Raw genomic sequence first — 15,699 nt, 5'->3', positions numbered from 1 at the left:
TCATTTAGGTTCAAAACACAGAGCATCACGTTACACAATAATGATATCTCCCCTCCAGTTGTTGGGAAATCCCTTCTGTGACGTCATAATAAGTATGGCATCCTCCTTGACAAGGTCGGCTTTCTCCAGGCTCTGTCAACACGTACCGCGCCCAGCAGCTTGTGTAGGTATTCCACGATTACTTTGACGAGATCGTTTTCCAAATATAATATGAAGTCCATTCATCACGAATACTGTAAACATGCTGTGGTTCGTGGAGCTTACAAAGCTATTCCATTTACACATGTCAAAACCACGTGTTTGATTTGTTGATTGTCAGAACAAAGTTTAATTTCCTTCGCATTTCGAATAGTAAGTTGATTCATACGTCATGAGTCTATTACGGGATTGTATACCAATCTATATCGTTATTTACGTGAGAGTATCTAACATCGACCTTAACTGTTTTGGAGAGTGATAGATCGCTGTCTAACCATTTCAATGACATCCATCTTTCAGACTACCAAACAGTTTCAGAGCAGAGATTACCATAACTCCACCCCAAACTGCCAGGCTCTGGTAAGTTCTATAAGTCCTCGTAAGTTCACACACACACTCTGAGAATTTATACTTTGATTTTACGTTTTGATGTTTTGAGTGTCAGTTAATATGTTAACAATTTGTTATGATAGTCTGTATCGGAGCCAGTCTCACATCCTGATGGTAACCAAAAGGTAACCCTGGTCCCGGGGGATGGAGTAGGGCCACACCTAATGGGCAGTGTCCGGGACGTATTCCAGGCTGCCGGAGCTCCCGTGGAATTTGAGGAATTTTTCATTAGGTATATCTTTTATAAATTTCAATAAAAAAGTCATCACTTCATCCATATTGATATTTGTTATCAACTGTTTAATGATATATGTTTCTGTTAAGAGTTTGAGTAAATAATTGCCTTTTGTTAGCATTACGACTGGACAATAATTTGTGTTAGGTTTTCATTCAGTTTCTTTGCGTATGTCATACATGATGGTCAGGGAGTGTACATTGGATAAGACATAAGAGACAGCTATATTTTAACTTATCATTTTACTTATACAGCTTTGGTTGAAGAATAAATATTACTTAATATTGTTATCCATATATTAACATGTATTAGAATTATGAATTGCAAACAATAAATAAAACAATAAATACCATATAAGGTAGGGTTGCAAACAATAAATAAAACAATAAATACCATATAAGGTAGGGTTCCAGTGAATTGTTTAGGATCAAAGACAGATAATTGATTCTCCAAATGTGTGTGAGTTCCTCAGTAAAATATTGAGTACAGGATATGTGGGTCCGAGGGACCCCTGCTACAGTATACACCTAGTTGACTCTAGCAACATTCCTCTTTATAGCGAGGTACAGCCATCCCAGAGTGCCAGTATCAGTACAGTGGTGGAATCATTCAAGCGTAACGGAGTCGGTCTCAAGGGAATCATCACAACACCATCCAACTTCAAAGGGGGTGTCCTTCAGACCCTCAACATGAAGATCAGGTAAGTGTGGGAATATTGAGGGGTGTCCTCCAGACCCTCAACATGAAGGTCAGGTAAGTTGGGAATATTGAGGGGTGTCCTGTAGACCCTCAACATAAAGGTCAGGTAAGTGGGGAATATTGAAGGGTGTCCTTCATACCCTCAACATGAAAATTAGGTGAGTGGACTGTGGGGAATATTGAGGGATGTCCTCCAAATCCTCAACATTAAGATCAGATGAGAGGGGAATATTGAGGGATGTCCTGTAGACCCTCAACAAGAGGATCAAGTGATTGGGCAATATTAGGGTCCTCCAAACTCTCCGAATTGACCTAAATGACCTTTGAGATTTCTATGGCCTTGAAATGTCTGTAAAGAAAGTTGCAGCTGTTTTCTAATACAAGGTTGTTTTTTTTTATCAGGGCAGAACTGGATCTGTTTGCTAATGTTGTTGTCATCAAAAGTTTACCTGGTTTTAAAACAAGACACAAGAACCTCGACTTTGTCATCATCCGTGAACAGACTGAGGGAGAGTACAGTGCACTGGAGCATGAAGTAGGTACACAGTATACATGTACAGTAATATACTAAATATATAATATGTACACAATATACATGTAGGTATAAACCTGTAACTAACTAGAACCAAAAATAACACTGACTATAGTCAGAAATAGGCAGCGTCATGTAGGTGGTAATCCGGTAACTAACACTGACAGAACACACTATAATCGATGAGACAAAACCTAGAAAATAGGCAGAGTCATGTAGGTGGTAATCCTGTAACTAACGCTGACAGAACACACTATAATCAATGAGACGAAACCTAGAAAATAGGCAGAGTCATGTAGGTGGTAATACTGTAACTAACGCTGACAGAACACTGACTATAATCAATGAGACGAAACCTAGAAAATAGGCAGAGTCATGTAGGTGGTAATCCGGTAACTAACGCTGACAGAACACTGACTATAATCGATGAGACGAAACCTAGAAAACAGGCAGAGTCATGTAGGTGGTAATCCGGTAACTAACGCTGACAGAACACTGACTATAATCGGTGAGACGAAACCTAGAAAATAGGCAGAGTCATGTAGGTGGTAATCCGGTAACTAACGCTGACAGAACACTGATTATAATCGGTGAGACGAAACCTAGAAAATAGGCAGAGTCATAGTATACTGTTAGCTGTAACTCTGAAATTTTTCTGAATTCTAGGAAATATTACAAGATATAAAATATACATCATTAGAAGTAGAACCGGAGAACTTATTAAGTTGAAAAAAAAAACCAACAACAGATATATTTGTAAGTCACTAAGTGACAATTTATATGTTTGTTTTGTTTCAGAGTGTCACAGGAGTGGTAGAGTGTCTGAAGGTTGTCACAAGGATGAAGTCTAAACGTATCGCCAAGTTCGCTTTTGATTACGCTACTCGCAATAATAGAAAAAAAGTCACCGCTGTACACAAAGCCAATATCATGTAAGTCACAACACAACATTACAACGCTGATATCATACAAGTCCTCCATATAAAACATATCCTCTTAGGACCTATAGGGGTATTGTACTCTATCCTACTGTGTGAATATATCCTCTAAGGACATATAGGGGTATTGTACTGTATCTTACTGTGTGAATATATCCTCTTAGGACCTATAAGGTATTGTACTGTATCCTACTGTGTGAATATATCCTCTTAGGACCTAAAGGGGTATTGTACTGTATCCTACTGTGTGAATATATCCTCTTAGGACCTATAAGGTATTGTACTGTGTCCTACTGTGGGAGTATATCCTCTTAGGACCTATAGGGGTATTGTACTGTATCCTTCTGTGTGAATATATCCTCTTAGGACCTATAGGGGTATTGTACTGTATCCTACTGTGTGAATATATCCTCTTAGGACCTATAGGGATATTGTACTGTATCCTACTGTGTGAATATATCCTCTTAAGACCTATAAGGTATTGTACTGTATCCTACTGTGTGAATATATCCTCTTAGGACCTATAAGGTATTGTACTGTATCCTACTGTGTGAATATATCCTCTTAGGACCTATAGGGGTATTGTACTGTATCCTACTGTGTGAGTATCCTCTTAGGACTTATAGGGGTATTGTACTGTATCCTACTGTGTGAGTATCCTCTTAGGACCTATAGGAGTATTGTACTGTATCCTACTGTGTGAGTATCCTCTTAGGACCTATAGGGGTATTGTACTGTATCCTACTGTGTGAGTATCCTCTTAGGACTTATAGGGGTATTGTACTGTATCCTACTGTGTGAATATATCCTCTTAGGACCTATAGGGGTATTGTACTGTATCCTACTGTGTGAGTATCCTCTTAGGACTTATAGGGGTATTGTACTGTATCCTACTGTGTGAGTATCTTCTTAGGACCTATAGGGGTATTGTACTGTATCCTACTGTGTGAGTATCCTCTTAGGACCTATAGGGGTATTGTACTGTATCCTACTGTGTGAATATATCCTCTTATGACCTATAAGGTATTGTACTGTATCCTACTGTGTGAATATATCCTCTTATGACCTATAGGGGTATTGTACTGTATCCTACTGTATGAATATAACCTCTTAGGACCTATAGGGGTATTGTACTGTATCCTACTGTGTGAGTATCCTCTTAGGACCTATAAGGTATTGTACTGTATCCTACTGTGTGAATATATCCTCTTAGGACCTATAGGGATGTTGTACTGTATCCTACTGTATAAATATATCCTCTTAGGACCTATAGGGGTATTGTACTGTGTCTTACTGTGTGAATATATCCTCTTAGGACCTATAAGGTATTGTACTGTATCCTACTGTATGAATATATCCTCTTAGGACCTATAAGGTATTGTACTGTGTCCTACTGTGTGAATATATCCTCTTAGGACCTATAGGGATGTTGTACTGTATCCTACTGTGTGAATATATCCTCTTAGGACCTATAGGGATGTTGTACTGTGTCCTACTGTGTGAATATATCCTCTTAGGACCTATAAGGTATTGTACTGTATCCTACTGTGTGAATATATCCTCTTAGGACCTATAAGGTATTGTACTGTGTCCTACTGTATGAATATATCCTCTTAGGACCTATAGGGTATTGTACTGTATCCTTCTGTGTGAATATATCCTCTTAGGACCTATAGGGTATTGTACTGTATCCTACTGTGTGAGTATCCTCTTAGGACCTATAGGGGTATTGTACTGTGTCCTATTAGGACCTATAAGGTATTGTACTGTGTCCTATTAGGACCTATAAGGTATTGTACTTTGTCCTATTAGGACCTATAAGGTATTGTACTATATCCTACTGTGTGAATATATCCTCTTAGGACCTATAGGGGTATTGTACTGTGTCCTATTAGGACCTATAAGGTATTGTACTTTGTCCTATTAGGACCTATAAGGTATTGTACTGTGTCCTATTAGGACCTATAAGGTATTGTACTATATCCTACTGTTGTTTTACAGGAAGCTTGGTGATGGTCTGTTCCTGAAGTGTTGTGAGGAGGTGGCCCAATACTACCCTAAGATACAGTTTGAGACTATGATCATAGACAACTGCTGTATGCAGGTGAGGCAGGGCAGATTTAGGGGAAATCTCAAGATCTCATGTTGTTACATCCTATTTAACTGTGGTATGATCAGGGTCTGATTTCAGGGAAAATTCTTGTCCAACATCTGAGGTATACATTTCATAGGGCCTGATGTCAGACTAGAAATATCTGGTACCAGGTATATATATAATATGTAAAAGTGCCTGATACCAAGTTGAAGATTTCTGATTTGTTTTGAACTCATTCGTCCAGTTTCTGGTCAGTAATACATGTAAGTATTGATCTTTTGACAGCTGGTGTCTAACCCTCATCAGTTTGATGTCATGGTGATGCCTAATCTCTATGGTAACATTGTTGACAACTTGGCATCAGGACTTGTTGGAGGAGCTGGCATCGTCCCAGGAGAGAGTTTTAGTAATGATGTTGCCATTTTTGAACAGGTGAGAACTATGTAGGAATGCTCAGTTCATTGTTTTGATAAAGTGTTTTTACTTTTTAGGTCAGTTCGGTGTCCAAGATGGCCACCTCAGCAACTATCTTTTGTAAATCTGCAATTCGTATACTATTTGATAGATTTTTATGACAAAGTATTTTTGGGTCTGGTCAGGCATCAAATCAACCTTGCACCCCAGGAGCAATGGAACCATGAGTAATAAGAAATCCATCAGATTTTCGAAATTAGATGTAGGGTGCGACGATAGCATCAAAAAGGCATCCGTCTTTACAAAAAAAAATGTTTCTTTTTTTCGGCCCTTCTGATATCAAAGATCGCTGCAATAGTGGCCATCTTAAATTAAATCTATTTTGAACTTACATTTTGCGAAAATACCCACTGATTTAAAGCTGTAATATTTCTGTAAACATATTTATTTCTGAAGTATGTCCTATGAAGATAATATGTAATTATTCATTGAGGTTAACATTATGACCCCAGGTCTGTTGTTTACTTTAAAATATAACAAATATACAATGAATGTATATGAACACATCTCAACCAATCAGATGAATTGGTACTTATGTAATAAACCAATCAGGTAAGCCGTGTGTTTTATTACAGGGAGCTCGCCATGCCTACGCCGAAGCTGTGGGTAAGAACATTGCCAACCCTACAGCTGTCCTACTCAGTGGCTGTAACATGCTGAAGCATATGCACCTCGAGTACCATGCTAAGATTATAGAGGACGCTATCTCCAGGGTCATCAAAGCTGGCAAGGTAGGTCATCATAGGTCATCAAAGGTCACATGATCATGAGGATATTATATCTAAGGTTGTCAAAACGTCATAAATTCTAAACAATCAATCAGATCAATTTTTTCTCTAGAGTCATCCAAATATCACAGAGGTTACAGTCTCTAAGGTCATCCAAATATCACAGAGGTTACATTCAGAAGGGTCATCTAAAGGTCACAGAGGTGACTTTCTAATGGATCATCTAAAGGTCACAGAGGTTACTTTTGCTAGAGTCATCCAAATGTCACACAGGTTACTTTCCCCAGGGTCATCCAAAGGTCACAGGTTACTTTCTCTAGGGTCATCCAAAGGTGACAGAGATCACTTTCTCTAGGGTCATCCAAAAGTCAAAGAAGTTACTTTCGCTAGTCATCTAAGCATTACAGAGGTGACTTTCTCTAGGGTTATCCAAAGGTCATAGAGGTGACTTTCTCTAGGGTCGTCCAAAGTTCACAGAGGTCACTTTCTCTAGGGTCATCCAAAGGTCACAGAGGTCACTTTCTCTAGGGTCATTCAAAGGTCACAGAGGTCACTTTCTCTAGGGTCAGTTGTAGGTTATCAAAGTAAACAAAGTTTATAAGAATTCTTAGACAAATAAAGTTTGAGTTGGGCAGAATATAAATATCTGATAATCTCTAAGCAAAAGAGTAAAAAAAGCATACTTATTCTTCATTTTACATTTGGTTTATAAGCTGGAATTAATTTAACAAAGGAAAATATGAGAGATCATTTGAGTTATGTGACTGTTTAAGTTACTTATTTGAGGTCAAGGTCATACTGGCAATGTATTTTGTAGTTGACCAGTTTGATATGAACTTGGATGTCGTGTTATTGTTGTATGTTTTCATTCTTTGTTTTCAGGTTAGAACAAAGGATATGGGCGGCTACTCCTCCACTAGTGACTTTACACACTCTGTCATCGACCATCTCCAGATGTAGGTCAAGGCCACCCTCTGTTACGACAAGGATATTTATTGTAGGTCAAGGCCACCTTCTGTTACGACAAGGATATTTATTGTAGGTCAAGGCCACCTTCTGTTACGTCAAGGATATTTATTGTAGGTCAAGGCCACCTTCTGTTACGTCAAGGATATTTATTGTAGGTCACGGTTTATTACCTCCCTCCACAGATCTGATTTATATTTGATCCTCTGGGTTGTTAGAACAGTAATGGCTGGCCATGTCGGTTAATAAATCCAGTAAGTTATTCTGTTGTTGTAATATAAATAAGTTGTTCAAAATAAAACGTTTATTCTCATGTTACTTGTGTATTTTATTTAGAAGGTAATGAGATTATGTGATATTTTTATCTCCATTTTAGTTACTTTTTTAAAATTCACCGGATGATTTCCAGGAAATTCAGTTAGAAAGCTATATAACATTGATTATATTTACACTTGTTTATAAACAACCTGGTGTTGTTTTACACTTAGAGACGACACCTGGGTATAAACAATCCGGTGTTGTTTTACACTTAGAGATGACACCTTGGACGCAGTATTGTTACAATTCTGTGTATTGCGATGTTGTTAGCTAGATGTTTGATATTTATATGACAGTGTTATTTGTAACTGAGTATACTTTTTTGTAATGGTGTCCGTTAAGTTAACAACCTTTCTTTGTTTTGTTCAACAACTGCCCTACTCCAGCAATGGTAGGGGTTTATATGGCAAAATTTGTATAATCACATCTGATAGTTAATCGGCCGACCAGTGTTCTGTTAGGTTATAGCAGTATAACTGCCCTAAAAGTGGTCCAAGTACAAGTTATGTATAAATATATATAAACAAAAAGTCTAAAAGATTCAACATGGCAGACAATTGCAATCAATATCACAAGTGCTGTGAGGCCTTCCTGGCCATCTTCAGGTGTTTGATTTATTACTTAGTAGCCGGATGACGTCTTAATGTGTTATGACGTCATAATGGATAAAAGTGCAGGAGAGGTAACAGTATTATAGTTCAAGCTATAAGGTTAAGTGTTGGTTTAATATTTAACCAGATTGAAGACAACTATTTTTGTGAAATTTCTCAGTATGAAGCCTGCATGGCCACAGTAAAACTTAGAGGTTTAGTAGGAAGTGATAATGGACAGCAGTTCTCTGCTCTACGACACATTTATCATTTTTGTTTGTAGTTAAACACATGTATAATATCCTGTTTCCAGCTATATTATTTGTTGGGACATGACCCTTATCAACTTGCATTTACTTGGAAGTCTACCCTGAATATGTGTAAATGTTGGTAAAATTACGTCACAGGATGGAGTAGACATACAAAAGTTAATATTTCCTGTCATCACCCATTTCCCAGTACCTGTCGTTACCACGGTTTCCCTGTTGTCACCCAAAGTTGGTTGATTAACTGCCATATTGTCATGTAAAGTTGGTTGTTTAACTGCCATATTGTCATGTAAAGTTGGTTGTTTAACTGCCATATTGTCATGTAAAGTTGGTTGTTTAACTGCCATATTGTCATGTAAAGTTGGTTGTTTAACTGCCATATTGTCATGTAAAGTTGGTTGATTAACTGCCATATTGTCATGTAAAGTTGGTTGATTAACTGCCATATTGTCATGTAAAGTTGGTTGTTTAACTGCCATATTGTCATGTAAAGTTGGTTGATTAACTGCCATATTGTCATGTAAAGTTGGTTGATTAACTGCCATATTGTCATGTAAAGTTGGTTGATTAACTGCCATATTGTCATGTAAAGTTGGTTGATAACGTGGGCAGTGTTGTACAACGCCCTGTAGTAGAGTTCCAGTCAGAGGATAACAGCTTCCGGTATTTTATTATGAAACAAGATTTACAAACTTTAATTAATCGGTCTTGTTAGTGCTGATGGTAGTGAACAGGGTCTCAATAAGCCTATGGATGTTAAAAGATTGATGATATCCGTTTTCCTCTGGTACTACTAGAGTAAACTACAGGGATTTGTCAGTCTGTTACAACATGTGGCACTTTTATATTAGAGATATATGTCAATGCTTTAATCGTATATCCATTGTTTGCTATTAATAAATTCATTTTACTGTAAATTATAAGTTCAGTAGTTTATTCTCACATATTTTATTTTGTTAAAAAAAATGTCTGGGCAGTCCCCGTCTGAAACATATCAAGCTTCACCTACAACTGCCAATTTTTACACACTAGTGTAGCAGAACTGGACCAGGTCAATCATCGGCGACCAGGTAGCTTAATTGGTAGATAATCTGGTTAGTGTTCGGTAATTCCTAATGATAGAAATTGTTATAATACTGAGTATTACAGACTCGATAGGAATCAGTTATAATACTGAGTATTACAGACTCGATAGGAAACAGTTATAATACTGAGTATCACGACTCGATAGGAATCAGTTATAATACTGAGTATCACAGACTCGATAGGAATCAGTTATAATACTGAGTATCACAGACTCTATAGGAATCATTATACTTTAAAATGTTTTTGTTTTTTTTAATTTTGACGAGTACACATCTTGCATTTGTATACATGTAGAATTGATTTTGTCCTTCAAAAGTGAAATAAAATTATTTGAATTCTACCAAAGTGTTTGACTTTATGATTAATTAATTGCCTGAGTAATGTCTTCCACAAGGTCTCCCTGACTAATCACACCACTGGCCCATATAATGTTTACCATGACAAGACAATATAAATGTATAATGTTTACCTACAACAGGACAATGTAAATGTATAATGTTTACTGATAATAGGACAATGCAAATGTATAATGTTTACCTACAACAGGACAATGTAATTGTATGTTAACTGACGACAGGACAATGTAATTGTATGTTAACCGACGACAGGACAATGTAATTGTATGTTAACTGACGACAGGACAATGTAATTGTATGTAAACTGAGGACAGGACAATGTAATTGTATGTTAACTGAGGACAGGACAATGTAATTGTATGTTAACTGACAACAGGACAATGTAATTGTATATTAACTGAGGACAGGACAATGTCATTGTATGTTAACTGAGGACAGGACAATGTAATTGTATGTTAACTGAGGACAGGACAATTATGTTAACTGAGGACAGGACAATGTAATTGTATGTTAACTGAGGACAGGACAATGTAAATGTATGTTAACTGACGACAGGACAACGTAATTGTATATTAACTGAGGACAGGACAATGTAATTGTATGTTAACTGAGGACAGGACAATGTAATTGTATGTTAACTGAGGACAGGACAATGTAATTGTATGTTAACTGACGACAGGACAATGTAATTGTATGTTAACTGACGACAGGACAATGTAATTGTATGTTAACTGAGGACAGGACAATGTAATAGTATGTTAACTGAGGACAGGACAATGTAATTGTATGTTAACTGACGACAGGACAATGTAACTGTATGTTAACTGACGACAGGACAATGTAATTGTATGTTAACTGACCACAGGACAATGTAATTGTATGTTAACTGACAACAGGACAATGTAAACGTATAGAAATAGTTTATTTGTTTACTCTCACAAAGTCAAGACATCCTGTTCATGTGAGGATAATAAACTTTTAAACAGTACCAGTGATTGAGAAACTTTGTATACATCAGTAACATTAGAATATAAAAACTTATGTACAAAAACAAGCTCTATAAATCTATAAAACACATCATAAATGTTGGTCAGCAGTTATTGAAATAAATTAAGACAATGACTATGATGGACTGGTTTATGGTGGACAGTCAGTCACAAAGGACATAAAATTAATTATGGTGTGTTGTTACGGACATGTCATTAATTATAGTGTGTTGTTACGAACATGTAATTAATTATAGTGTGTTGTTACGGACATGTAATTAATTATAGTGTGGCGTTACGGACATGTAATTAATTATAGTGTGTTGTTACGGACATGTAATTAATTATAGTGTGTCGTTACGGACATGTAATTAATTATAGTGTGTCGTTACGGACATGTAATTAATTATAGTGTGTCGTTACGGACATGTAATTAATTATAGTGTGTCGTTACGGACATGTAATTCATTATAGTGTGTCGTTACGGACATGTAATTAATTATAGTGTGTCGTTACGGACAATGTAATTAATTATAATGTGTTGTTACGGACATGTAATTAATTATAGTGTGTTGTTACGAACATGTAATTAATTATAGTGTGTGTCGTTACGGACATGTAATTAATTATAATGTGTCATTACGGACAATGTGATACCGAGGACAATCTGTCAACAAGAGAACAAACTGTCGACAAAGCCAAACATTTAACATTCTAACAAAGAGAGAAACTGTCACCAAAGACAACAATGTCAACAACAGTCACCAAAGACAAAATGACAAACTATCACCAAAGACAAAATGTCAACAAATAGAGAAAATGTCACCAAAGACAAAATGACAAACTATCACCAAAGACAAAATGTCAACAAATAGAGAAAATGTCACTAAAGACAAAATGACCAACTATCACTAAAGACAAAATGTCAACAAAGAGAGAAAATGTCACCAAAGACAAAATGTCAACAAAGAAAGAAACTATCACCAAAGACAAATTGTCAACAAAGACAGAAAATGTCACCAGAGAGACAAATTAAGACATGCATATACATTTGATTTATTTATTCATATAAGAGAAAATTGCTATGAATTGAATCTAGTAGCATAGACTTTATGCTGCTATTATCGTCAAATGTGAGAGCTTAATGGAAATCATTACGCTGAATTAAAAAAAAAATTGTTGGCGTAAAAGTTTAATATCATCAGATCACAGACTAGATAGATTAAAACACACATTCAAAATTCAGAGTTTAAAACTTGATCACAAACAACATTTTCAAAATGGACGGATTCACTGGTGTACAGGATAGCATAGGTGACAACTGTGCCATTCTGTGTGTAAAGACATTTGGTTTAACATTGAACATCTACTTAACACCATAACAACAATCACGGCTACATGTAATATGTTCTGCCATGATTCAAATATGACCGTCCAGACAGATCACATGACTTGTACAGTGTAACAGACAGATCACATGACTTGTACAGTGTAACAGACATAATTATAAGTGGTATGTGAATAATTCATACAATTACAATTCCTGAATCTCGAAAAATATACAAAGAAAGTAGTACAGTATATGTATTTATAATGTATTCATTGAAAAAGCATTGATAAAACAATAATAAATATATATATAGCATTCAATAAAAGCAATATCACAACTATTATCACATTAGGCTTTGACTGGGACTACGGTCCCTTACATGTACCACTCCGCCTGCTGTAACTTGGACTACTGTACCAGACATGTACTACTAGCTAGCCAGGCTTCTGTTTCTGGGGAATTCCACTTATTTGGTGATTCAGAATGTAATGACTTGTTTTTGGGTCCAATGTTAAATATCTAAGCATAACAGGACAGATAAATATTGTAGTAAATGTTTATCTTGGTTTTCATTTATTTATTATACTAAATCATAACTTCTTAGTGTCAGAACTTGTTTATGGCAGAATATTTAGGTTAGAATGAACTTAATATGTCATACAATGAAATAACTGGTAAGGTGAATGGCTTTACATTATGGCATCTGATTGATTTCAAAGATAATAGTTACAAAGTATATATCATATCATATTCAATAACAACAAGATCATGTAAACATGCTGTAATACAGAAATAGACCTTTTAGTCTAACAAAGTCTTCAGACGATAAATACCCTGTTTACATGTGGGTCAGTTTGTATGTTTGGCCATGAGAAGCAGATTTACTGAGATGCATTTATGTAAGTAAAGTGGGGTGCTTTCCCACTCGACCCTGGTTCATCAAGATGTTGGCCTCAAATCGTGTAGCTCCTGGACTGACCGCAGGGAGCTCAGTAGCACTGGCCCCAGGGGCAGGAGTGACATGTTGTGGGAGGGGGTAAAATGTCTGTACAGTCTCCCTACGTGCCTTCTGCTGGGCTACCCGAGATTTGGCTTCAAAAAGGCGATCATTGGCCTCCTGTAGCATGCGAGTGTCCAATGTGGCACGGGCCATGGCTGCCTCAGTCTGCCTCATCAGTTGTCGATGCTCCATGTATTTCTTCACCAGCTCCTGTTGCTCCGACTTGACAGTGTTATGAGTCTGCACCAAGTCAGTCCTCAGGGTGATGTTATCCTCGGTGCGTGCCTGCTTGTCGTGTCTCATCAGAGCGTTAGACACTGACGTATGCTGATTGCTAAATTCAGTGATAAATGCAAAGTCTGTTTTGTATGAGCGGTTGAAGTCTGATGACTTTGCCTTCAAATCAGTACGTTTCTCCAAGTAACTTAATCGCTTCATTTCCTTCTTCTCTAGAATGTCTAGCATTTGATTTCGCTCAGCATCACGCTTTCTCAGGGCCATGTTACGTTTCTCATCATTATGAAGCCGAATTCTCTCTTTGGCCCTGTCACGTTCATCACGCATTGTAAGTATGTGTTCCATTTTTGCAGCTGTCTGTTCAGCCTTCTCCCGATCCCTGTAGGCCTGGTGGACTGCAAGTAAACTGGATATACCCATAGTGCCATGTACACGAGCAAACATGCGTTGGTTGGTGTTGACAGATTTGCGTGGGGTGATCTTGGGTTTGGGTAGATCCCTCGCTCTCATGTGAATTTCATCCTCAGCATCTCTCACCAGACGACCGGCTTCCTGCTTTGACAGAATCATTTCGGTTGTGGCATCGATGTACATAACATCTGGTTTGATTCCCCTGAGGCGGTACTCAGTGATCTGGGTATCCTCCTCCTCTTCTCTTGGAGATTCTACTAGGGCCGGAGATGACTCCACAATAGGACCAAAGAACTGCTTCACACTTTTTACTACCTTCTTCTGGCTTTCCTTTCGTTTCCTGCGGCGCGATTTCTTTTCTGATGCTGTCACAACTTTTTCGTGTGAATTTTCAGGCAAGACTGTCTCTACAGCAATGCCTTCATCATACAGACTTGAGAATGTCCCAGTCTGAAGTTTTGCCAGGTTGATTAGAAGGTTTTTCCGTTTTTTTGGTGTGCCGATGTCATCATCCTGGACTGGTGTCTGGCCCTCCAGTGGTGTTGGGTGTGGCTCATCTACACTCTGTAACAAAGGTCATAAGGTCATACAGATCATTTGTCAGCAAATCAACACATTAAAAACATTGCTAACACATCGCTCACAGAATAACAAAGTTCCAGTGTTTGTATCATCTATCATTTCTAAATAAGCTACCTGTATAGTCATTTTACACATTGAATCATCACTAATCATCACACACTTAAATACATTCCTGGTGGTCAAGTGGTCCAGTGTATTCATCAAGACAGCAAGGGAGTCAATCAAATTGACCACATTTCTGTTGTAAACTGATTTTATTATCTATTATCATACCTCTGATGTTGTGGGTTTTATTATCATTATCTATAATCATACCTCTGATGTTGTGGGTTTTATTATTATTATCTATTTTCATACCTCTGATGTTGTGGGTTTTATTACTCTCTGATGTTGTGGGTTTTATTATTATTATCTATTTCCATACCTCTGATGTTGTGGGTTTTATTATTATTATCTATTTCCATACCTCTGATGTTGTGGGTTTTATTATTATTATCTATTATCCATACCTCTGATGTTGTGGGTTTTATTATTATCTATTATCATACCTCTGATGTTGTGGGTTTCGTAATTGGTGTCCCTGTTCCTTCACTAGGTGGTGCTGGTGAAGTGTCGGGTCGACGGTTTTTTATGTAAGAATCATAGTCCATACTAGGTACAGACAGATCCTGACCACTAGAGCTGGCCCCAAACGCGGGAGAGGAACTTGGAGGAGGAGGGATCAGTTCAGATGGTATCAGGGATAGGTCACCACCCTGTTTCATCTGACTTATCTTCTGGCCAAGGTGTCCAAACCTGTCACACAAATTCCAGTATTATTTTCATTAAGTGTTATTATGTGCAATATAGACACCTTTATGAATAGACAGGTGTGTATGTTAGTGGGGTGACATCTATATACAGGTGTCTATATTAGTGGAGTGACCTCTATATACAGGTGTGTATGTTAGTAGAGTGACCTCTATATACAGGTGGGTATGTTAGTAGAGTGACCTCTATATACAGGTGTGTATGTAAGTGTAAGGTGACCTCTATAGACAGGTATGTATGTTAGTGTAAGGTGACTTCTATAGACAGGTGTGTGTTAGTAAGGTGACCTCTATAGACAGGTGTGTATGTTAGTAAGGTGACCTCTATAGACAGGTGTGTATGTTAGTAAGGTGACCTCTATAGACAGGTGTGCATGTTGGTTGAATGACCTCTATAGACAGGTGTGTATGTTAGTAAGGTGACCTCTATAGACAAGTGTGTATGTAAGTAGAATGACCTCTATAGACAG

The 15,699-nt window shown here is 37.4% G+C and overlaps 2 protein-coding genes across 4 annotated transcripts in view; one reads left to right on the top strand and one right to left on the bottom strand.

Annotated features, from left to right (window-relative positions):
• The first annotated feature begins 55 nt into the window (after positions 1-55).
• LOC117344481 (isocitrate dehydrogenase [NAD] subunit beta, mitochondrial-like) lies at positions 56-8,093 on the top strand. Of its 3 annotated transcripts, none has more exons than XR_004536198.1 (11): positions 56-163; positions 499-558; positions 672-820; positions 1,383-1,523; positions 1,925-2,057; positions 2,853-2,986; positions 4,994-5,096; positions 5,373-5,519; positions 6,137-6,292; positions 7,172-7,372; positions 7,414-8,093. XR_004536198.1 is itself a non-coding variant. In XM_033907251.1 (11 exons), the coding sequence occupies exons 1-10, from the start codon at positions 95-97 to the stop codon at positions 7,247-7,249; spliced, it is 1,170 nt and encodes a 389-aa protein (XP_033763142.1). In that variant the 5' UTR covers positions 56-94; the 3' UTR covers positions 7,291-8,093. The 3 variants fall into 3 exon arrangements, 2 of the variants coding, with proteins under 2 accessions (XP_033763142.1, XP_033763130.1); XM_033907251.1 differs by having other exon boundaries at positions 7,172-7,249; positions 7,291-8,093; XM_033907239.1 differs by having other exon boundaries at positions 7,172-8,093.
• A 2,686-nt stretch (positions 8,094-10,779) lies between these two features.
• Positions 10,780-15,699, bottom strand: part of LOC117344476 — a 28,841-nt gene continuing 23,921 nt past the window's right edge. The window contains exons 5-6 of the mRNA XM_033907226.1: positions 14,969-15,215; positions 10,780-14,402 (exon numbers count right to left, since the gene is read on the bottom strand). Of these exons, the coding sequence (XP_033763117.1) occupies positions 13,086-14,402; positions 14,969-15,215 (1,564 nt within the window). The 3' untranslated portion in view covers positions 10,780-13,085. The remainder of the gene's footprint in view (positions 14,403-14,968; positions 15,216-15,699) is intronic.

The sequence above is a fragment of the Pecten maximus genome, chromosome 2, assembly GCF_902652985.1.
Source record: "Pecten maximus chromosome 2, xPecMax1.1, whole genome shotgun sequence".
NCBI classification, from domain to species: Eukaryota; Metazoa; Mollusca; class Bivalvia; order Pectinida; family Pectinidae; genus Pecten; species Pecten maximus.
The sequence above is the reverse complement of the archived record's forward strand: the minus strand, read 5'-3'. Positions and strand labels throughout refer to the sequence as shown.

Excerpts from the sequence above, each read along its gene's own strand:
- LOC117344481 (XM_033907251.1), top strand. The coding sequence starts at position 95 with ATGGCATCCTCCTTGACAAGGTCGGCTTTCTCCAGGCTCTGTCAACAC. Across the intron at positions 2,058-2,852 it reads ACAGTGCACTGGAGCATGAA|AGTGTCACAGGAGTGGTAGA; the intron begins GTAGGTACACAG and ends GTTTTGTTTCAG. Across the intron at positions 6,293-7,171 it reads GGGTCATCAAAGCTGGCAAG|GTTAGAACAAAGGATATGGG; the intron begins GTAGGTCATCAT and ends CTTTGTTTTCAG.